The sequence below is a fragment of the Epinephelus fuscoguttatus genome, linkage group LG17, assembly GCF_011397635.1.
Source record: "Epinephelus fuscoguttatus linkage group LG17, E.fuscoguttatus.final_Chr_v1".
NCBI lineage: Eukaryota > Metazoa > Chordata > Actinopteri > Perciformes > Serranidae > Epinephelus > Epinephelus fuscoguttatus.
The window spans coordinates 24,568,292-24,592,666 of NC_064768.1; the positions used below are offsets into that span (position 1 = coordinate 24,568,292).

The 24,375-nt window shown below is 41.9% G+C and overlaps 1 protein-coding gene across 1 annotated transcript in view; it reads left to right on the top strand.

Moving 5' to 3' along the window:
• The first annotated feature begins 2,713 nt into the window (after positions 1-2,713).
• Positions 2,714-24,375, top strand: part of cap2 (cyclase associated actin cytoskeleton regulatory protein 2) — a 30,347-nt gene continuing 8,685 nt past the window's right edge. Inside the window, exons 1-7 of the mRNA XM_049601859.1 lie at positions 2,714-3,019; positions 11,229-11,356; positions 11,460-11,560; positions 13,940-14,017; positions 22,216-22,359; positions 23,820-23,905; positions 23,990-24,095. Of these exons, the coding sequence (XP_049457816.1) occupies positions 11,239-11,356; positions 11,460-11,560; positions 13,940-14,017; positions 22,216-22,359; positions 23,820-23,905; positions 23,990-24,095 (633 nt within the window). The 5' untranslated portion in view covers positions 2,714-3,019; positions 11,229-11,238. The remainder of the gene's footprint in view (positions 3,020-11,228; positions 11,357-11,459; positions 11,561-13,939; positions 14,018-22,215; positions 22,360-23,819; positions 23,906-23,989; positions 24,096-24,375) is intronic.

A 24,375-nucleotide genomic window follows, 5' to 3' on the forward strand; every position in this document is an offset into this window, starting at 1 on the left:
ATTAAAACAGCCTTTAAAGGTGGAGTCAGTTATTCTAGAGAAAGATTACTGACATTTGAACTCAACAGGCAGCCAGTGAGGCGATAGTCGAGGTGTATTATATTATCACCTTTAAAAAAGGCCAAGTTTGATATATCAATAAAAAACAACCCCTGTAAGACTTAAACACTTCATTATAATGGGTTTTAATAACAAAAACATAAATCATTGTTTCATTTACTTTATTATTTCCTATTTATTTATATATTTACTTATTTCATATGAAGCACTTTGGGGCTCCATACATAACCTGCGTGTATTTCTGAGTGTGTGTGTGTGTGTGTGTGTGTCTTATTAGACAATAAATTTTTCACAAAGTGCTTTTTCTCCGCCTGCATGGTGACAAACGCATCACACATGCCAGATGCTGCACGACGCCTCCTCCTCGTTGTGAAACCATCTTGAGAGGACGTTATTTGAAACACTCTCACATTACAGTCACACCCACAGTTTACATGGATACATCTGACATATAACAAAGTCCCTCAGGACTCAGGCTATCAATGATTCACACACTCTCTAATCAATAAGTCATGTCAGCCTATGAAGAGTGTGCTGCCGTGTCTCTGCCATCTTTTACTCGGCTCCGGGGAGTATTTTGGTCCCTGGTGAAACATGAACCTGTAGGGGTGATCATGACACAGCATGAACGCAGCAAGGCCTTATGGGTGAAATCAGCTTCTATCATAGCATCTGACCTCATGATACCATGAAATCAAAGCTGTTACTTTATGAAACTGATGATGTGGAGCTGTGATAGAGTTCTGGTGAGACTTTAAAGGGTCACCTAAAATCAGTGGTTAGCTGCTTAGCTGTTTAGCCTGCATAACAGACGGGGGTCTAATGCTGCCTTCAGGTCATACCATTCAGACCAGAACTATGAGCAGTCAAATGGGGGAGAACATGTTCACGTCAGCCTCCACAATTAATTAATCCTGACTCAGGGATTTCTTGTGGCAATGATATCATTGATACTGCTGGCAACATGGCTGCAGAGTCTCTATGTGCATATAAGACTTGATATTTTGTTGGTTTTAAGTTGTTAAGTAACCAAAATCAGACATATTCCAAATGCTTCACTTCATCGTAACGCTGAATAACGATATTAAGTCGTAAGGCATGAAGTATAAAATCCTATGTCTGCAAAACATTGTAATATTAATGTCCACAAAACAGGTCCTAACCAAAATTTAACGGATGTCTAAAGTAAGAGTCCAGTGTCTTTCCGACATCACACTGACGTCCAGTGCCAGCTTGGATAACAACAACAATAGCTATTAATGTGCTAAAGAGGTCATGGGGCCATCTTCTCTCATTTCCTGTCATCTCTCACCTGCTGCTATGGACAAAATTCACAAAAACACTCAATCAATCATTTTAAAAAGCTAATTTGACTGGTATGACTGTGAGGTGAGCTGTTGGTAGGTCTAACTATCTTGAAAATGATGCATGAACACTCCCAAATCAGAATAACATAAGGTTCTTTTTGCACATATGCAGCACATAGACAGTAAAAATAATGGATGCAGCTACCGTGATGTCACTCACTGGTTTGTGGACTCCCGTTTTGAAGCCTCAACCATTGCCAGAAGTGACCGTATTTGGACGAGAGGCTGGTGCTGTGGAGGAATGAGGGGTGGATCTGACTGAGAAGCTGAGGACACCATCGGCAGACAGCCTGTCACTCGAAGCAGCCCTGCTCTTAATTATGCATAACTTAAAGTCTTAATAAACTGTAAACGGGTGAGTTATATAAAGATTCAGCCCGCTGTGCAGATGTCATGAAGAGGGATATTACCAATTTTATACCAGGCTGTAAACATGTTGATTTCTGCTGTAAGGTTGAGCATATTGACACGGGGGATTGACTCGTCTCTGGAGCCAGCCTCAAGTGGACATTTGCTGCAGCTGCAGAGGACCACTACATTTACACCTGGCACATTCATCGCCATACGTAAATCAACATTCTCCCTATACTATAGAAAATGACCCTAAATGATTTCAAAGAGGGATTTTTTTTCCCTTTAGTGATGAATGTAATCTTTTCCAGAGGTAAAGTTATGGATAACTCTCCAAATAATAAACTTTGGTTTACTGGTCATTCTCCAAGAGAGTGAGATAATGCTTTTTGCAAGCAGGAGACAGAGATTTAAGACAGCAGTATCTTTCTTGGATGCAATTTGTTTGTCAGGATGTAAACCAGAAATGACAAACTTTGGGTGCAGTGTTAATTGTATGCCCAATATTTTATTCAGAGCGTGTTTAATCTCCTGCCAGAACTCTTTCACTTTGTCCCAAACAGTGGAAAAAGGTCCCCTTTCACCAAATTTAAAGGTTGTTGTCTCCTTCAGTCACTTGGGCACAAAAATATGAGAAAATAGGGTCCAGGTTAAAAATACATGAAAGTACAATATTAAATCAGTGATGTGGAGGTATTGTTGAACTGTGTTCATGTTGACTTTATAAAGGCTCTCAGTATAGGGGATTTAAAGGCATCTTTGGAGCATCAGCTGCTGATGTAATACTGCAGTTCTCATGTTTAAGGGGGGTTTTAAAAGGGGGATTTCCAAGTTGGGGTCAAACCTTGGCCTGAGTTCACTCTGTGAAGATGATGATGATGATGAGTCCCCTGTAAGTTCAGAGAGAGACCCGTGCAGACTTCGCCACAGCGTCAATAACTCGTCTATTTTTAGCAGGGCTGTCTGTGGCTGCCATGTTGCCTGCGAGGTAGACGCTTGTCCGCCCCAGAGCAGATCCTGCGGCACTGAGTCACGGTCCTGGTGTCTGCACGCCGCGTGGCGCTCAGGTTCACCGTGTGGCTTAATTAGGACATCCCGGAAGAGTCACGGAGCTGTGCGCAGCTGAGTGACGGGACACGGAGGCAGGAGGGGACCGCGGCGCACAGACACGAATCCGTCTCGGGATATTGACAGTCCCAATAAAACATCAGCAGAAATCCACTGTGGACCAGAGGAGGGAGGTAAGTTGCGTCTATACTGGCGACTTTGTCACTGCGTGTCAAGTTTGGGTGATTTTCGGGGTGGGGCGGAGGAGATAAAGGGGCGCAGAGATGTCCAAACACAGTCATCTTCACCTGTCCCCTGTGCGCCATGGTTTCTTTTATATATTTAGCACGCAGTGTGAGTGGATTTTGTGCTGCTGTTTTCCTTCATCTCCTTTGTGTTTCGGAGTAACGGTGATGTTGTGGCGTGAAGCATCAGATTTGAGGGGCGGTGAAAGTCCTGTCAGCATGCCAGCAGTGTGCCATGTCATGTTTTATTATGAAGCGTCATCTCTGGCCTGTGAGAGCCCGTGTGATGAGCACCAGTTATCAAGACTCTCAAACAGAGTGATAGATTAAACATTATTGGGTGCAGATATGTTAAGTTTCAAAGTTCATTTTTGACCAAACAAAACAATCTCTCTTCTTCCATTTAGTAGCTTTTGGAGCTTTTGGTTATATAACATCTCCTTCATGTTTGGTTAAACTCAACGTTAATTTTTGAACTCAGTTTTTAGGCCAAGATGGATAGGAAGGGAAGTCCTCAAAGGGAAAATTTGCAACCTATTCTGTGTAAATCACAATTTTCATCACAGTAATGATGTCAGTACAATGTGATTTAGGCTCCTGCCATTGAAACAATATTTTACATGCACATTTAACAAAATGTGTTACAGAAGAAGCTGCCATCCCTTTCATTTTTTACTTTTGGCCATGACACACATAAACAACACATAAATAACAAGTACAGTAAAGTTTATTTTAAACTGACTCCACAAACACAAATAAAACAGCACATAGGATAAGTTAACCTTCAGGGCTTTCTTCCAGAAAGACCTTTCTGAAAGACATCTTTTCATTTTAACCCAAACCATCATCTGTCTCCTAAAACTTCAAGACTAACTGGCCTAAAGCCCTGAATGCAAACTTCACCATACAGCCATAAAACATGGACTAACATCATCATTTAACAAAAGTATCAAATTCAGCTCAATAATATCTATCAAGGTTTAGAGACAACAAATAAAACGTTTTTCGCAAGTCACTTATTATTAGCTTAAGCATGTTTACGTTGCATAAATTAGCCTAGCGGCTAGTGGACTTTTTTCCTCTACTCATAGCTTAACAAATTACATGTAAGGTTATTATATTTCTTACTCGCCGTTGGTTTAAATCACTACATCTCCCGACAGAACAGCTCAGTTGAATTTCAGCTGAACGTTGTTAAAACAGAGCAGCTAATGTTGCTGTAGTGAGAAGTTAGCGGAGTGAGGTGCCCGACAAGGCAGGTAACATTACATTGTGTTTTATCTTATAACAGCATTGTTTAACCTACATACAACATGTACTCTGTCTGTCGACCAGTATTTTCTCTGCTGATCTATTCCTCTTCATCTTTCTCTTGGCCTCTAACCATCTACCTGCCATTGTTTGATGGTGACAAAATCAAAGCATATCTTTAAGATGACGATATGGAATGATGTTTTTACTTTACATCGATGACATTGGCTTGTTGATCATTTAATTGATATATCGATCCAGGTCGATGGATCGTTACATCCCTAATTATATGTGGATGTCTGATTAGTGTTGATGGTAAATGTATGTAATTGAAATAAGTTCCTCAGTGCACGCTATATTGACCCTTGTTCTTCCTGCATCCAGTGCCGTCATTTGAAGTGACAGTAGCCCTTTCTACACTGCCTGTTCAAGGCAGGAATGTTGAGCTGATATTCCACTTCATCGTTCTTCATAAAAGGTACGATCACGGAATAGGGGGACAGTTTTATCACCTTTAAGCCAGCAGCAGAGGTAGTAAAAGTGCCAAATCAAAGGACAGCCAGCAAAACGAGACCATGGATGGGACATGTGTTATGTGTGCAACCCACCACCAAGAGATTTAAAAACAGCTCACAGCAGTTAGCAGCTAGCCAGAGGAGAAGAACAGCAGCCAAAGATGTTGCCGCTGTGGAGGCAATGAGGTCAAGGAGCCCCTTACCCTTCGAGCAGAGGCCGAGATCAGGCACCATATAACAGGGGTCACAAATGACTGTGGTTGCCATGTTATTAACAACAGCAGTTTTTTTGAAAGTTGATAAAATCACTGAGAGCTCATTCTGATGATAGCACAGCTTCCTGTTTGAGTGGCTGTAACGTAAACATTAAACTAGTAAAACAGTTATTTGTTGAATTCCCTAAAAGTTACTAGTACAGTACAGCACATGACCTTGAGATCTACAGCAGGACGTCTTACGGTAGGCCTGTAGCAGCAGGCTATGGCCCAATATAGCCCCAAAGATCAGATACCAGGCCACAGGGTCCGGGAGACACATGCAGGTCACGGTGAAGTCAGTAATATCTTTCCATCGCAGGAACATGTGTGCTTTCTCAGCTGTTAGTTGGGGTCTTTATGTGGCAGACACTGCTGCCCACCTGTCTGCAGGAACAGAGGGAGGAATGTGTCCATTTACTGCGGCCTGCTAATGTCTACATCATACAACAGCTGAAAATGAATGATAGATGAAATCTATTGACCGATGTTTGTGTGGTGGTTTACAGTCCTTGTAGCACTAATGGTTTAAACCACTCTGGCTGCTTCTGTTGTGGGCTGAATGTATGAAGTGTATATGAAAAGCTAAAAGAGCATCATTGGCCACGTCTTTGGATTGCCATGGAGAATTTGGCTGGTTGACAATACAGTCAGTGCAGACACTGGCTGTTTCTGTCTCATGGCTTTCAAACACATTTTTATTGAGCGAGACAGTGATGAAGTGTTTTGGACTTGAGCAAATACAGTAGTTGATTCTTAGTCCTCTTTTTAATGACTCAACGCGAATGAATACTTCACCCACAAAATGACCATTTGTAAATTAATTAGTCACAATGTGTCACCTTGAATTCTTGAAGAAAACTTTGTTTTCTCACATGCCTCCATGGAAAACAGCGAACATATTGATTTATTGATTGATTGGGGACCACTTCTGACGACAGCAAAACTATATAAAAACATCAGTTTACAAACCCTCACACAACTTGTGCAGTGCAATCCAAGTCTCGTATAAAGTAAAGTCTGATTTTGAAGAGAGCACAAATAAGTTTCACACTTAGTTCAATTTTAAATAGTATGGTTTTAGCAAGCCTGGCTGGAGGCATTTTTTTCAGGTTGTCCGTTTGCCCATTGAGATCAAGACCTCTTTCACAAGGGTGACCTGGCCAAGAAAGGCAGCAGCATGCGTCATAATAAATACTGCAAATGTAAAGACAGATAAAAAGATACAAACATTGAAATATAGAAATCTAAACAATTTGACAAATTAAAGGGATAGTGCACCCAAAAATGAAAATTCAGCCATTATCTACTCACCCATATGCCGATGGAGGCCCTGGTGAAGTTTTAGAGTCCTCACATCCCTTGCGGAGATCGGCGGGGGCAGTGGCTAGCACACCTAATGGCTGATGGCGCCCCAGACTAACGTCCAAGAACACAAAATTTAATCCACAAAGTATCTCCATACTGCTCATCCGTAGTGATCCAATTGTGCTGAAGCCCCGACATAAAAAGTTGTTTCGAAAAGCATCATATGAACTCTGTTTTTAGCCTCATTGTAGCCTGTAGCTCTGACTGCTTCTCTGTGCTCTGCACTCACGTGTGCATGCTCAGGGTGATGGTGATGCACGGTCTCTGAAGAGCAGCAGTCTCGTCAGTACTGATGTACAGATTCTCAAGTGCAGGCATCGCCAATTCCCAGTCTGAGCAGCAAAGACTTTCCTCATCCATTGGCATTGCTTTGCATTTGAAACAACTACACCACCAGGTTTCCAGTGCTCGACTCCGGTATTCTGCGGCTGGCTGACGGTTAGGCTCATGAGCTGCGGCGGCTGCTTCGTCCAGTAGCCTGAGTTCTGTCCGTATACTTGGGCTCAAACAAATACGGCTCAACAAAGAAATGCTGTTCCTCCTCAGTTTCAAAGTCTTCAGACATGTTGGGCTGTCCTTTGGTAAAAGACCATAGTGCAAATTATCTTTTAGTTCTGTTGTTACTGCTGTCTCTCCCTGCGGTGCACATGTCACGTGAAGTAAACACGGGTAAGCAAAGCTAATGCTTTCGCTGGTCGCGGGCACACGTGAGCACGGAGCACGAAGAAGCAGTCAGAGCTACCGGCTACAGTGAGGCTAAAAACAGAGTTCATATGATGCTTTTCGAAACAACTTTTTATGTCGGGGCTGCAGCACAATTGGATCACTACGGATGAGCAGTATGGAGATACTTTGTGGATTAAATTTTGTGTTCTTGGACGTTAGTCTGGGGCGCCGTCTGTCATTAGGTGTGCTAGCCACTGCCCCCGCCGATCTCCGCAAGGGATGTGAGGACTCTAAAACTTCACCGGGGCCTCCATCTGCATATGGGTGAGTAGATAATGGCTGAATTTTCATTTTTGGGTGCACTATCCCTTTAAGTGCAGGAGTTATGGTTTCAGTAACAGCTTAAGAACACAAGCACTGTTTGATAGATTCCTTTTCTTGGTCTTTTAGGATAGCACAAAAGGCTTCAGGTGAAAAAAGTTCAGGTATTTTTAGTTCAGATTGGAGAGTATTCCAAGCAGAGGGGGCAGAGAAACTGAATGCTTTTTTTCCCATTTCAGTCCGAACATGAGGAGCAGACAGGTGTAAAATGTTATTAGATCGTAAGGCATAATGGCTTTTAGTTTTCTGAAGAAAAGTGCATAAATAGGCAGGAACCAAGCCAAGAAGAGCTTTATAAATGAGAGTCATCCAGTGTGTGTACCTTCGTACATTCAAGGAGGGCAAACCAGCTTTAGCATACAGTTCACAGTGGTGGGTGAGGCGGCTGCAACCAACAAATTTGGCACAAGAATTTGTCAAAGGTCACTGTGACCTCACAAAACATGTTTTTCGGCCATAACTCAAGAATTCATACATTATTTATGAAAAAAATTCACACAAATAGATAAAATTATGGAGTGATGATGTTTTATATCCAAAAGGTCAAAGGTCAACTTCACTATGACATCATAATGTTCTGCAAAAACACTTGACTCTCATCTTGGGTGCCCACCTTGAAACTATGATGATTGTATAGATCTTCTGTGCTCCGGGAGAAAGATGTGTGTGAAGGATCCATGTTTTCACAGACATGGATGTAAACTGTAAGTGCAACTTAAGAGGTTTTGGGAGTCAATTAGCCTTTTATATGATAGTGATAGCTGAGGGCGGGGGGCATGCATCACCCTGGCCACTCAGTCAGGACTAACACTTTACCAGGTGAGCTACTGGGGCGCCCATTATAAGTAATGCCATTATTATTATTATTATTATTATTACTACAAGTGGTTTTACAATAATCAAGGGGTTTTACAATAATCAATCAAGTCAGCAGATGTAAATGTTAACAGTTTTGGTTCAGATACCCTGCAGCACTTTCTCAGGATGTAAGCAGTCAAACAGTCTGTTGGAACACTTTGTTGTGTCTTAATACATGATTTATTATGCATGAATTAAGCCTTTAGTTAAAATCCAGGTGGGAAATGAAGGAAATCATTAGGATTGACTTTTGGCTTGTAGCATTTCTTTTTCTCCTTCTGCTATTTGATGCACAATTTACTTTATATATTTGCACTTAAACACATTACCACTGCATAAACAATGTTGTGATGACAGACATTTTTCTCCTGGTTTTGTACACGTGTCACCAGAAAATGCTTTACTGACCACAAGACAAACTTGTAAGAGGGCCTAATTAAAGTGGTATCAGAAACACAAATACATGTTTACCCTTGCTGACGCTCAGAAAATAAACTTGATCCCACTCGATCCAAGCAGATGTCTTGCAGCACATTCGATGCTGTTGCTTCATATCTGACTTGTTGCGCATGATCAGCCCACGTCGAGCTCTCCAGGTTTCAGAGCTGTTGTGACCCAGAGAGCAGAAATAGCAGATGAGTCCCGCGACAGGCATCTGACACCACCGAGAGGTTTCTCCAGAGAGATGACTCGATGACGCCCATCAGGACATGCCTGCTGCTCATAGCCTCACAGCACATAATTACAAGACATAATTTATACAGATTACAGACCGGGACAGCAATCCAGTCTACATAGCTACTATATTAATGCAGCACACAGCGTCCTGGTGTTTTTTTATAGATCATTTGTAAGCAAATAAACAGATTATAACTCACGCCATTGGATTGTGTGTTGGACATGCAGGTAGCAGGTGTCAGATTGGGAAGTGCGTGTTACCTAGCAGTGGTTTGCGTAAACATGCAGTGGGTTGCTGGATTGAATTCCACTCTGTTGACTAATTGCCCGCATCACCTCATGGTGAGGCATATGGCTGGTCAGTGTTAACGAAAGAGATACAATATGGTCTGTGCAATGTTTCAGTGGCGTTGGATTACAGCTGGAGGTTTTGTTCCATCATAGCAGAGAGATAACCCTGTCAGTGCTGTCTGTATGTTTCAGCTGAGTTTGGGTAAGTCTGTATATTCATGTATGTTGAATGTCCAATCTGTGTGGGTGTCTTAGCTGTCTCATCTCTAAATGACAAGAGTTATTTGCGCTAACATGGAAATGTCATAAGGGGAGTATACAGGGTCAGTGAGGTCACTCTTTCACCATCAGGACAGATCATCAGATACACTCACTTTGATATGGCAATGTGTGGATTGTGGGCTTAAACTACAACCCTTATTCCAAATGTAAATTAAAACAAAATTTAATGAATTGCAAATCATTTTCAACCGATTTTAAATTGAATACAGTCCAGAAATAAGATATTTAACATTAAAACTAATAAATGTTATTATTTATTGTAAAATATATACTCGTTCTGAATTAGATGCCTGCAACTTCTTTACAGAAAAAGTTAAGAGAGGAGTAACAAAAGTCTGGGAACGCCTTGAAATGCTCAAAAAATACCAGTTTGGTGGTCACAAATAGTAGCATCATGATTGGGTTTCAAAGGGACATCCTGAAAAGGCTCAGTTGTTCACAAGCAAAGATGGTCGCTCTGTGAAAAACTGTGTGGGCAAGCAGTCAGATAGTTTAAAAACAATGTTTCTCAACGCACGATTGCAAAGAATTTAGGGATTTCACCAGCTACAATCCAAAATATCATCAAAAGATTTAGAGAATCCAGAGAAATCTCTGCATCTAAGGGGCAAGGCTGAAAACCAGCATTGAATGCTTGTGACCTTTGACCTCTCAGACAGCATTGCAAGAACAAAAATCAAGTAAAAGTGACCAAATCAACATCTCAAGCACACACACGACCACGCACGTGAGCCCCTCCAGTCTTACGTCTGGCAGAGATAACAAAAATAAGCCCAATAATTCTTTAGTTGAGCTCATTATCATGATACATTTTTTCATCCTCCATTATTGCACAATTTATTGCAGTCATTTTGATTCATTCATTATTGAATATATTCATTGTTTTAAATGTCTGTTTTCATTTCATAATGCTGCTTGTCATCGGAAAGGCTGTAAATCTAGACAAAAAATGCCAGAGCCTGTTATGTGATTAAAAACTGGAATTGAATTAAAATACTTGATATAAACTCTGTTTTTGAAGTTTATTGGATTATTCCGCAAGTGTGTTAATATATTCATTTTCTTGTTTTTTCCATTTTATTTTTCACTTAGACCAAAACAGAAAGTGTGTCTTCCTATCGTTACAGGTTTTCTTTCTTTCTTTCTTTCTTTCTTTCTTTCTTTCTTTCTTTCTTTCTTTCTTTCTTCTCCCTCTGCATTTACTTGTGTGTTTTTCCCCTCAGCTTGGCCCCGGTCTCTGTCCCTCCTTAATCCAATCGTGTGATTTGTTCATGTGTTCATAGCAGAAGTTGTGACTGTGGCAGAGGTCCAGACAGCTCAAACAGAGACAGTGTTCATATAAACCCCACTTCATTGGCTACATTTAGTTTCACTCTGTAATGACATGGGCCAGCTTTTTGAAAACAGGGAGCAGCAGCGTGGGAAAGCTGAATAGTGATGTGTCCTCAGCTCAGGACCCAGTGCTGATCTCTCACCTCCCTGTCGAGAGGGAGAATTACAAAGACAATTTGCTTGTGGGATCAATAAAGTGAAACAATCTGCTGCATCACAAAACTGTTACCTATGATTGAAAAGGTCACAGTTAAGCTCATGAAACCATGCTCTTGTTTCTAGGTTTGTCAACATGGAAGGTTTCATGGAGCGGCTGGAGCGAGCTGTGACTCGCCTTGAGAAGTTTGCTGTCACAATGCAGGCGTCCAGCGGCATGGCCAACGGGGGATGCGTCAACGGCATTGATGGAGGCAAGTCTGTGCTTTAATAATACTCAACTTAGAGGTTTGGGGGACAGAGCAACAAGTTAAACCGACACTGAAGCGCGGTGATTTCTCCCTGTTGTGTCTTCAGGTTTGTCTCAGAGTGTGGAGGCCTTTGACGTCCTGCTGAGAGGTCCAGTGTCAGAGTACCTGAACTACAGCCGAGCCCTAGGAGGTGAGGTGGAGAAACATGTAAGTTGTGTTTGATTCATTCACTTAATTCTCTCTAAATAGTGTACAACTTATTGTTGAGCTGTCAAACTCTACATGAGAGAAGAAGGGAGTTATTCAAATTGTTGATAGAATCACGAGTGGCCTTCAGTTATTATTCTGCAACATACAATGAGAGGAAGATGGCCGGCAGTAGTCAAGGCTAAAAAAGATTTTCGCCAGCAAAAAAACATTTATGCTTTTAGTTTCTATCTGTATTTATGTTCTTGATTGTTGCAGTTCTTTGCCTCATTTTATTTATTAAGTGTAAACCTACTTGGTAATAAACCATATTCTGATTCCTACATCTGCTGCCCAAACAGTCAGGTTAGATTTGTCAGTTTACTGTAAGCAAAAGCAACTATTAATCATCTTTTAGAGTGGCACTGAATTTTACATACCAAGTGCCATTTAAGGCCTCTACACACACATGATTATTTTTTTCCTGCAATTATTTCACACATCAATATATTTTCCACCAAGCACTGTCAGTGTGGTACCTTTGGAACCAAAAGTAACCCTTCAGACATGGTACCTAGACCCTAGCATTTCCACCGCAAACACTATTCTTAAATGTGGGCGGGGTTGTTGTCACTCACTGCTCCATCCAGCGCTCACTGTATTTCCTCAAGTCTGTGTCTCGTTTATCGTCCACAGAACAGAGTTACACGCCTACGTTTTCAGAACAAAATGCTTTGTGCATTTAGTCCTTTTCAGGCAAGCTCAGGGGTTTACTGTTGCTGGAGCCCACAGAAATGACACTCTGTAACGCTTTTTTTTTTCACCTCATGCACTGAGTAACGTCAACGTTCCACCTTAAAAGTTGCGGGCAGTCGGCCCAGTGAATTAAGTTATTTTTTTTCTCAGACTCCAGCTGCTGCAAGAGACAGCAAAACATCCTTTCATTTTATAGTTACAGTTTACTAATAAAACTCTCCACGGTATGAACAGTGGTTACATGAGCCTCAAAACCAGCCACAGCTCAGCCCTCAGCAGAGTGACCATCCTCTATTGACCAATCAACAGACTGCAGTCTTCACAGCTCCACCTTTTAGTACCAGATCTGTGTGCTGGGTACCCCAACAGAGGGGGACTCAAAAATGGGGACGGTACAGAACAGTACCATTGGTACCATCCACAACTTTTTGCAGTGGAAAGAGAAAAAAAGTGTACTGAACTGAACTGAACTGAACTGAACTGAACTGCTTCGTGGAAACAGGGCTTTTGTGCCTATTAATGAGAATTATAAAACAACAGCACGGAGGCATCGTAGTATGAACCAAGATGGCAAACTTTATTACTCCTTTCATCTTTGACTAAGCCAGTGAATTTCAGATCTTACCTTTTACACTAATAGCCCGCAGAGATTTACACTGCGTAACTGTTTATCAGAGGGAACTGGGTTGCTGTCCTCTGTGAATGCAGCACAGATGGATACCGGCAGAGCAACTAGCACAGTCCATCTGTGCCAACCTTTATCTGACTGGATGTAGAATTATAAGCAAACATGGATTGTCCTGCTTTAGATCCCACTTAGATATGAGCGTCCCTGGAAAGCTGAGGGATAGCGATGTTTGTGTATGGGAGGTCCGTTGTCCAAGGTTTCCTGTCCTCTACAAAGCCAAGGATGGGAGTATGATTGAACTTTGACCTTAGATTCATTTATCAAACTGCTATTGGAGAAACTTTTCCTATTTGGTAATGACCTACACTCCCACTAGGACTGTAAGTGTGTTTGCGGTAAGCCAGTTGGCAATAATAGTTGTGTTATGTCCTTTGAATGAATCCAAAACAAGAGAGTAAAGGCTTCAGGAAATCACAGCGTTATGTAAGAAAAAAAAAGAATGCTTGTATTTCTTTCCTCTGTACCTTGAAAGCAGATCTCTATCTCTGCGTCCCATCATTGAACAGAGTGAGAAGTAAGGGGAGTGTGTGAGCAAGAGCCAGGGGTAGTTTCTCTAAGTTTGCAGAGCTCCTTTTATGGACAAAGCCTCCCTGGTGGTTCCCTTGGCCCGCGACTGGAGGTCTCAGACACACACAGGACACAGCTGGCTGGGACTAACCCAAACTCTGTGTGTGTGTGTGTGTGTGTGTGTGTGTGTGTGTGTGTGTGTTACTATACTTTCCTTTTTATGTCTCAGACAGACAGATTCACTGCCGAGATTTCAATAAGCGTGAGAGAATGCGATCAAAGCATAAACAAAAGAGAATGAGAGAATGACATGCAAATCATGGCAGTGTAACATTGTCTATAATAAATTTACACAATATAGTATCATTAGTATCATGCTGCTTATAATGTGTCATGTAGCACGTATTGTTATCCTAACCTATCCGACTCTGGTTCTTTATGACTGACAGGCGGAGATGGTGAACAACGCCCTGCAGACTCAGAGAACCTTCCTGAAGATGGCTGCCACGCACCAGGAACCTGCACAGGTACGACATGCTGAAAGCTGGGGTGCCTACTAGCTCACCTGGTAGAGTGGATGCCCTGTGTACAAAGGCTTTGTCCTTGCCGTAACAGCCACGGGCTTGACTCCAACCCAGAGGCCTTGTCTACTAAAGGCAAAATGCCAAAAAAAAAGTTTAAAGGGAGCTGTGATTCCAACGTGTGGTATCACAGTTTTCCAACACCAATCCCACAGTGTGCACTCAACTCCTTTAGATTATACTATCAGGTATATGTGAGGAAGTTTGGTAGCTTTACTGTTAACTGAATTATAACAACTTTTAGGTACTAATCCAGAGTCAGTGTGCTACCTTCAGTAGAAGCCGGTCGGCATGCCTCCAGTTTGGAGAGGCAGGCAGAAGAACCACCACTGACGCTAATCCATGTACTGCTGTGGACTAAGGCAGCAGTAAAATTAATTTTAGTCACCTAAAAAAAATCACCATCAGTGTAAGTGTACAGTATAGTTGAATACTTACCCTCCTTTGCGTAGCTGTCAGACAGCACTTTTCGAAGGGGAACTGAAGCCATTATATCCATCTATACTCTCTTCAAAACCACCAGACTCCATTTACAAAAACAGTAATTTTACGTTGCAGAACATGGGAGCTGCTGGTCTTCTGTTGCCTCGACATGTTAGTTTGTGTTATCGTGTGACTTTGATGTTTTAAAGGGTTAGTTCAGATTCTTCACAGTCAGACAATAACACATACGCAAAAAACAGCTCCAGTGGTAAACTTTCTGTCTTGGTTAATGGCCACTGGTGGCTTTAAAGAAAGTTCAGATGAATATAATGGCTTAAGTTCCCCGTTTGAAAGGGCTGTCTGATGGCAGGTAAAGTGGTGAAAATATTCTGAATATAGCATACAATTAAACTGATAGAGATTCTTTTAGGTCACTTTGATATGTTTTGCTGCTGCCCATCCACAGCAGTACATTGCTTTGCCTCTGTGGCTAATCCAAACTGTCCCTTTAAGGTAACATCCCTTATTGTGCCACTGCCATCATTGCAGTTTACAGTCTGCTCTTTGTTGGTTTTACAGTATTAGACCCCCAACTGGAAGTGGTGGAAATAATAGTATCATGTGACGTGATACCGTCATTATGACTGACTGCTGTTTGTGTTTCTGCTTACAGCAACAAACCTTTCAGTTAACCATGGCAGGTGATTCACAGTGCAACTCTCATGACATTCAGTTACAAATTGCATCAAATGTCTCATATTTAACGTAGAAATAAACAGTAAATAAACTGTATCACAGTGCTGTGTGTCTGTCTGGGTCCTCCCCTCCTGTGTTCCCCAGCAGGCCGGGCTGTTCACAGAGGGATTACGCTGCTCTTTGACTAAGAAAACGCTAATACAACACATTCCCAACATGTTCACGTATAGAGAAAGGGGGGTGGGAGAGAAAGCTCTTTGTGTGTGTGTGTGTGTGTGTGTGTGTGTGTGTGTGTGTGTGTGTGTGTGTGTGTGTGTGTGTGTGTGTGTGTGTCAGTGTGTGAGAGAGAGCTGATATGATATCATCCCATTGGCCTTCTGTTTGTATTGTGTGTGTGTGTGTGTGTGTGTGTGTTACAGAGTCTGTAGAGCCTACCAGGAAGTGATTACTCCCTATCTGTCAGTTCATTGGTTAAGAGGCGGTGAAAAGAGTGTTCGGTGATTGTCAGAAATGCAAACAAGGAAAGAGTGAGGGTTTTACAGAGAGGGGAGGACAGAGATATAGGGGAGGAGAGAGATAAAGGGGAGGAGGAGATGAAATTTGGCATCATTGTCAGCCAGATAAACCCAAAACAAGTCATGGAAAAGAGACAAAAAAGAACTTCACGTACTCCCATTAATTCTTGTCCTGTTTCCAAGTATATAATTATCATCAAACGCTTCTTTCATCTCTTTCTGAACATGTCAAACAGCAACATGAATTAGGGTTTTCTATTCCATTTTCTAAACCAGTAGAGCTGTAGACTGGAAATATGAGTCTTGGACTTAAGTCACAGAAATGAGGACCTTAGATTTAACTTGGACTTGACTGCTGCTTGGACTTGCCTTTATTGAAGAGAAGCCACTAACAAAGTTCTACTAATTTAGTGATAGCATATTTCATTTCCTGTAGATTCCTTCCAATAAAAGTCCCCTGTTATTTTGTAATGTAAAAAGTTGAGAGTAGGGTGCGGTCGTCAAGATGTCACCGCTATCTGCTTGAGGGCGGGCAGCGCAGCTTTTGGACCTACTCTGGAGAGAGTCCATCTCCAATGCGGCTTGGCGTGGCACGGTGTGTCTAAACTGACGATGGAAACAAAAATCGGCTACAACTCAGTCAAGGAGGACGCCATTGATATTTACATTTCACTCTGTCACAAGCAAGAGCTTCTTGTCCATGAGTAGATGCACACTTCCTTCTGGGCGTTGATTTAGTTGGTGGGTTAAGTTCTGTGGAAAGAAAATAGTTTCTACATCAAACCGCTCACAACAAGGAGGATTATGGATTAATGTGGATTATCTTTAGTAGCCAGGTCTTCATTTCCATTTGGGCGGCTGTGACTCAGGAGGTAGAGCAGGTTGTCCATTAATCGCAAGATTGGCGGTTTGATCCCCGGCTCCTTCAGTCCACATGTCGAAGTCTCCTTGGGCAAGATACTGAACCCCAAATTGCCCCCGATGGCTGTTCCGCCAGTGTGTGAGGGTGTTAAAAACTGAGTAGCAGGTGGCACCTTGTATGGTAGCCTCGGCCACCAGTGTGTGAGTGGGTGAAAGTGACGTGTAAAAAGTGCTTTGAGTGGTCGGAAGACTAGAAAGGTGCTATACAAGTGCAGGTCCATTTAGTTTCTGGAAAGATACATTGCTGTTCAGTTTATCAAATTATTATTTTTTTTTTTGGTGAGTGCCATCTAGTTCCATTATATTCAAGAGACGGCAGAGATCTCAATGGCTGATATCTCCATCACGCAGCAACTCACACACAAAACAATCCCTACTGATAAAATAGCACTACAGGTAAGAGGAAAAATATGTGTTTTTGATTTGGGGGTGAACTGTCCCTTGGAATTTAGGTGTAAATAATGGTTGAAAGATAGACTCCGGTTGACATGAGGCATCCATGTTTATTTAACTTTTTAGTAGGGTTTTCAAAGCCTTGTTGGAGCTGTAGTTGTTGAATGCTTCCAAATTAAACAATGTTAAATCTTTATCAACTTAACTCACCAGTACAGTCGTAGATACCAGTTTAACGCTGAGGTCATGAAAAAGATTTGCCTGATTAAAGGAGTCTCTGAGAAAACGCATTGTCACACTTTGGCATGTAGAGCTGAGGCTGCTGTACCTTGGGACACCAGTTCTTTATTCACAGTCAACATGACTCATAAACCCTTCAATACGGACACACACACAAACACACACACACACCACCAACAGTACAAACCTTGTCCTGAAAAGCCTTCACATACAAACAAACACACACATCTGTCCACCTCACTCATTCATGTCTATATCTGTCATCCTTCATACAGATCAGGCAGAGGAGCAAAAGTGTGTGTGACTCTGGCTAGTACAGCCTCTCTATCCACACACACACACACACACACACAGATTACAAACTCCTGGCCTTTCTCTGCAGCACAGCCCCTGTTGTGCTCTCTGACTTTTTATGGGCATGTTCTATATTTGAGCCTGTTGCCAGTGTGTGTGTGTGTGTGTGTGTGTGTGTGTGTGTGTGTGTGTGTGTGTGTGTGTGTGTGTGTGTACATGTGTGTGTGTAAGAGTGTGTTTGTGAGAGAGAGAGAGTTAGATAAAGTGAAAGAAAGTAAGCCTCTCTCTCATGTGACCTCAAGTTGGCCTGTTAAATTCGTGTGTGTATGTGTGTGTGTGTGTGTGTGTGTGTCTGGCAGTTCACACACGCTGTAGACTTTCACAGTTACAGTTGCTCTCCCATTGTCGCCCTCCACTCTCCACCTTTGATCCACTGCTTGTATAGGAAGTCAAGGCTCGGACGCTGTGCTATTGTAACACACTGCCCATCAAATAATGTGAGCCGACGTTTTTGATCCTTTTGTCGGCTCATTCTCTTTCTGTCTGTATCCCTCTATATCTCTGCCCATGTTACCCATGTGGTCATATGGACATTTACATTTAGAAAAAAAAGTATTAACTTAAGTACTCATTAACATCTTTGCTGACTGAAGTCATTTTGTTCATCGTAGTTCAGAGATTATCGTCATCTGAGTAGTTCAAACGGTGCCATGCCATTGTTCCAGCTGTCCATTACTTCAAAACCCCATTTGTCTGAAAAATGTCTCATTGTCCCTTATCCTGAAAAACAAACACCCATTCCTCTGAAAATACAAACTCTCCCAGCAGTTAGAAAGCTTCATGGCCTACAGTCAGTTGGCTCTACCTCCCAATGTTTCACACCCTGTTTCCCTGGTTGATTGGGAATGTCTGTGTGTATATACAGCTGACGGACTAGTAACTCACCACTGGGCTGCTCCAAACATCAGACCTCTAATCTAACAATCACATGAGACATGTGTAGCTGGTTCCTCTTATGGGATTAGGTCCTCCCTACCAATGTTATATCACTGCTGCATGGAACGTTACATATTGCCAGCCAGGGAAGAATGACTGTCTGAATGTCCGACCTCGAGGGCAGCTGAATTCTGGACCAACTGGAGTTTATGATGACACTTGAGAGGGAGACCAAAGAGGACAGAATTGCAATAATCAATACAGGATGTAACCAAAGAGTGAATGAGGATAGCAGCACTCTGAGGTGTAAGTGATGGGCCAAGATGATATATTTTGTAGATGAAAGTATGCAGACAGAGTAACATCATTCATGTGGACCTCAAAGGACAATATACTGTTCAGGATGACACCCAGCTTCCTAACCTGAGGGGATGAACGGACTTCGGAGTTAGCAATGGTTAGAGTGAAACTGTGCAGTTTAGCCAGAGTAGATTTAGTACCCACGAGGAGAACCTCGGCTTTATCATTGTGAGGTTTAAGGAAGTTGCATGAAAGCCAAGCTGTAATATCCAGTAAGCAGTCAAAAGGGATTTGGGGGGAGAGTGGAAGTAGGCCTAGTGGATAGATAGAGCTGGGTGTCATCAGCATAACAGTGGAATTGAATACCAAATTTTCTGAAGATACGGCCAAGAGGTAGAAGGTAGATAATGAATAAAAGAGTATCTAGGACAGAGCCCTGGGGAACACCACTAGCAACTGGAAAAGAGTTAGATCTGAAATTTCTGATTTGAACAAAATGAGTGCGGCCAGAGAGATTTGATTTAAACCAGTTGAGAGCGGTGCCAGTGGTGCCAGTGGCAGCTTGTCTCTCTAGAAGGACGTTATGTGAGATGGTATCAAAGGCTGCACTCAGATCAAGAAGAATGAGAGTCAGCTGCCATTAGGAGATCATTAGTGATTTTTACCGGAGCTGTCTCAGTACTGTGAAAGATAGATTAGATAGGGGAGGCATGGGGGGAGCACAGAAAAGCAAATCAGGTGAACTGTAAGTAGTATTGTTAGATGTGGTCAGTTTCTGGTGAATATTTTCAGTTTAGGCATTAAAAAAGGTTCATAAAGGTGTTACACTGGGCAGTAGAAAACAGGTGAGGAGCAAGAGTATCTGGTGGCCTTAGAAGATTGTTAACAGTAGAGAAAAGGGATTGAGTGTTAGTTTCACCAGACTGGATTAAATGTGCATAATATGTTGATTTAGCTTTAGATAGAGCATCCTTACAATGAAGTAGGAAGCTATTGTACATGTCTTTATGCACCACAAGGCCAATTTTAGCATAAAGGCGTTCCAGGCGACGGCCTTTAGCTTTAAGCTGGCGTAATTACGGTGCAAACCAAGGGGCAGAGTGGGTAGATATTTAGGTGGATGTGTCCCTTGTGTCGTCCCCCCACCCCCTTCTGATAAAATGCACATCAGTGAGCAATTGCATTTCATAACACTGTGACTTTAAGGAGCTGCTTTACCTCAGTCTTTGTGCTAAGCTAACTATGTGCGAGTCTGTACGCTCAGCTGAGCTGGCTACTGTCTGTATTTAACTAGTGTAAAAACATGTGAGTGTTTCAAGCCTCTCATCTAACTTTTGCCAAGACAGCTTATTCCATAAAATGTTTACTATTTCTTTGTGTTGTTTAGTCAAGTTCTAACAGGCCCACTGTCTATTGATTTAAAATGGAATAATTAGACATTAGACAGCAAACTTATTTGATTTCTTATTGAGAGTCAGATTGAAAAAATGATGCCATTCCTGATATTTGTTTAGAAAACATGAAGCTACAGCCATCACACGATTAGCTTAGCATAGCATGAAGACTGGAAGCAGGGGGGAACAGCTAGCCCAGCTCTGTCCAGATGTCATCTATACTACTAATGTACCTCCTGAGAGATGCTCCATGTAAGACCAGTGTAGTGTCTGTGCTCAGGAATGTAGCTGTTTCTGTTCCCACAAAAGCTGTGGTAAAAGATTTACTGAAATCTTTGTTTGCCCTGAGCTGGTAAAATGCTGAAGGGTCTTACATGGAAAATTGACTCCTGTTCTGACTCGACGCCAGCACGTAAATTTGCCAGAACATTTTCAGGTTACAGTGCACTGGGGAATACAGCTAATATATTTGTCTCGCTTCTCTCTGAGCAGCACGAGGGGAAGTCCACGCTCTGAACGATGCACTAACTCACAGAGTACAAGTCAGAAATTACAAAGTAAAAAAAAAATAGGACATAAACATACATTAAATATAAAATAAAGTAATTTAAAGGGCTTGAGAATCTATGATGGGCGTTTGTCATGAGAGACAAAACATTGATTTGTTTAATTGAAAAACAATAATCAGTGGAATAATTGAGAATGAAAATGATTTTTTGTTGCAGAGATGGTGGATAAAGATGGAACTGGGTGAATATTTACATACCTTGTGGTGAAACCTTGTGGTTCCTGATTTACACTCCATTCCTGTTCAGCAAGCCCCGCACATCCGTATGGTATCTGTTATGGACGAGGGGAGATATATTGCCTCAAAGCTGCTCGCACACAAATATTAGTTGGATTTAGTTAGAATTAAAGGCAGCCGGAGGAGTGGAGAAAGGAGTGTCTATCTCAGCTCATGGAGATCATGTGCATCTCATTGAGGGAGGAATTTGTTGGGAAAAAAGGATAACTTCTTCTGTTTTCATTGCCTCCTTTTGCATGCAGTTATAGGAGGTATATTCTCAAACACAGCACCTACATCTATGAATATTATACACAATACACCAAAATGAAATCAGATGAGCTTATATAATCACATGCATACATAAATAAACTGGTCTGTGGAATAAAGGCAAACTTTACCACTAGAGATACTTTACAATACATCAGGAATATGTAGCTTACATTAACTGATATTATCAAAGCAAATACGCTGTCTTATATTAATGCGCGTAATCAATCAGCTTCTTCAACAGCAGAGCAGCGTTCTGCAACTTCTCATCTGAATAAAGAAACACTTTTGTCACAGCTCATTAACTGTAAATGCTTAACATAGCAGCCAGTTCACTGCAGATCATAGCAAGAAAGCTGAAGCAGAAATTCTCCAATGAAACATTGTGTTCCTGAATCTCTGTGTGCGCGGGTGCATGTGTGATAGGTAAACTGTAAACACTGGACGAGCGGTATGCCTTACAAGGCCAGAGGGATCTCCCTGTGAACCGAGGAATGTTTGTAGGAACGGAGCGGGAGCAGGGAGGGGAGCTAAGGGTTTGGGAGACAAGCTATATTGTAGCTGAGATCTGGACGATCCAATGGAAAAAAGCTCTGGCTAATAAAATTAGTTACTGTCCTGTAGCCTAGTTTAGGAATTACTGACTGGCACAGAGAGGAGGCCGGGTATGGATGGGCGCCAGGCGAGGAAACAACGCCGGGGTTGTAAAATCAGAAGTATCTGAAACATGTTCAAGAAGAAAGAGGCTGTTGTGTTTTGCTTAAGTTTTCATCGGTGGTTGTTGAGCTCTCAGGGCTGTTTGTGATTTGATTTAAATGCAGTTTGTCATTTACAAGTCCCAATATCCTGCCACTCTCCCTCGCTCTGTCATCTTGCATTTCATTTCTTCCCTTTCTCCTCCAATATTGCATCCTCTTGCATTCCTGTTTTAATTCCTCCCTCCTCCTTCTTCTTCTTCTTCTTCTTCTTCTTCTGCAGACGGAGCTACACGACCTGCTGAAGCCAATCTCAGATCACATCCAGGAGATCCAGAGCTTCCGCGAACGAAACCGTGGCAGCAGCTTCTTCAACCACCTGTCAGCCGTCAGCGAGAGCATCCCTGCTCTGGGCTGGGTGGCCGTGGTAAGGAGGACTACAATAACACGCTCTCATGCACAGAACCTCGCTAATGTATACAAGACAACACACATGAGAGGATGTGTCGATGCCTATAGAAACACAAACTCACTTAATAATCTGAAACTTTGAAAATTAAATTAGATCACGGATTCCTGATTAAAGGAAACATGAATTAATAACTGTTTTGTTTGCAGTTTCTTTAAACAATTTCAATTTGGAAGTGAAGGGAGAAACCTCAAGCAAAAAAAAATGCTTTGATAAACTGATCGTACAAGACATGCGCCATGTCTGTGTAACATCATCAAAAATCTGAAAAGTTAAACTCAATCTCAAATCTGAACCTTGAGGAAACATTTCATCTCCCCCAACTGACTGTGTGTAAATCATTTATTCACCACGTGTTACATTGAACTTGTATAAGAAAATAACAGTTTTTCTTTTGCCTCCTCGGTGAATAAAGAATCAAAAACAGACATTATTGAAGTCATAGGTGACCGAGTTTAACAACAATTTCTCACACAACTCGTGCAGTATAATCCAAGTCTCACTGATCCATTTGTATGCTCAGTACTTCCCAAACAGTCAACCCTTTCCAATGGGGAACTGAACCAAAGTGAAACTAATCCATACTCTCTTTAAAGCCAGACTCCATTGACAAAAACAGTAATTTTACCACGCTGAACATGGGAGCTGCTGGTCTACTGCTGCCTCGGTTAAGTTAGTATGTTTGTGTTACTGTGTGACTTTGGTGTTTTAAGGTTTAGCTCGGATTTACCAACATCGCACAAACTACCGATGGAGGCAGTGGTAGACCAGTAGCTCCCGTGTTCAGAAAGGTAAAATGACTGTTTTTGTCATTGGAGTCTGGCCATGAAGAGAGCATGAAAAAGTTTCACTTTATGTTCAGTTCCCTGCCAGTTTTGGGAGGCAGCCTATGGCTTCAATTCATCAAGAATTTCCTCAGTTTTTGGATTGTTTGTTCACCGTGGAGGCCCAAGTGTTCTTCATGAAGTCAACATAACATGGGGTGAGTACTTGATATACAAATGATCATTTTAGGGTAAAGTATAGATAAGTACAATAAACACAGCCTACCATATTTACATACAGTATTTGCCCCTTTATCTGTCCTCTCATTGGTCTCTGTTTCCCATCAGACCATCTCTTCTTCTTAGGGATGAATATCATGTGGATAAGATCAAAGCTTTTCCACTTTAGCACTCAAAGAAAAGTCTCTGGAGCTGACTCTGGTCAGTGTAAGGTGCTGTCAGGAGGGCACTTTTCCACACAGGTCTTATCAAACATGTTCAAGTACACAGTGTCACCCAGGGCTCTTCTTGCTTTTTACTCTCAAATGAAGACAAATGTGCTGATAGTCAGATAATTCTTAAAGGTCTGTAGAAGATAGTTTCAACCTCACAGTGCTACTTCTGTGTTTTCTAATGAGCTTTCATGTCTCTCAGAGTCAGAAGCCGGGTCCGTACGTGAAGGAGATGAATGATGCTGCCACCTTCTACACCAACAGAGTGCTGAAGGACTACAAGGAAACGTAAGTCCTCACATCCTCTATCCTTCATTTCCTCCACATCTGACCATCATTTCTTTGTCTCACCAACCTCCTCTTTTCTCCCAGTGATAAACGTCATGTAGACTGGGTGCGTTCCTACCTGTCAATCTGGACCGAGGTGCAGTCCTTAATCAAACAGCACCACACTACAGGACTTGTGTGGAGCAAGAGTGTGAGTACATCTTCCCTGAAAGTAAACAATACATTTGGCTGAACACAATAACATACTCCTCTAACAACTTGTTTATTATCTTAGCTGTGTTTTCATTTAGTTTCCATTCGCAGGCTGTGATATTTTTATATCAGAGCTCAAATTAACTGCTGCTGTTTGCGTACACTTCCATTTTTAGTTATGGAGCAGCCGGTTACATAAACCACTGCAGAGAGCATGAATGAATGAATGAGCTTCTCCCCAGTAGCTGCGCCCTGCGGTTCTCCATAGAGCTCCAAAA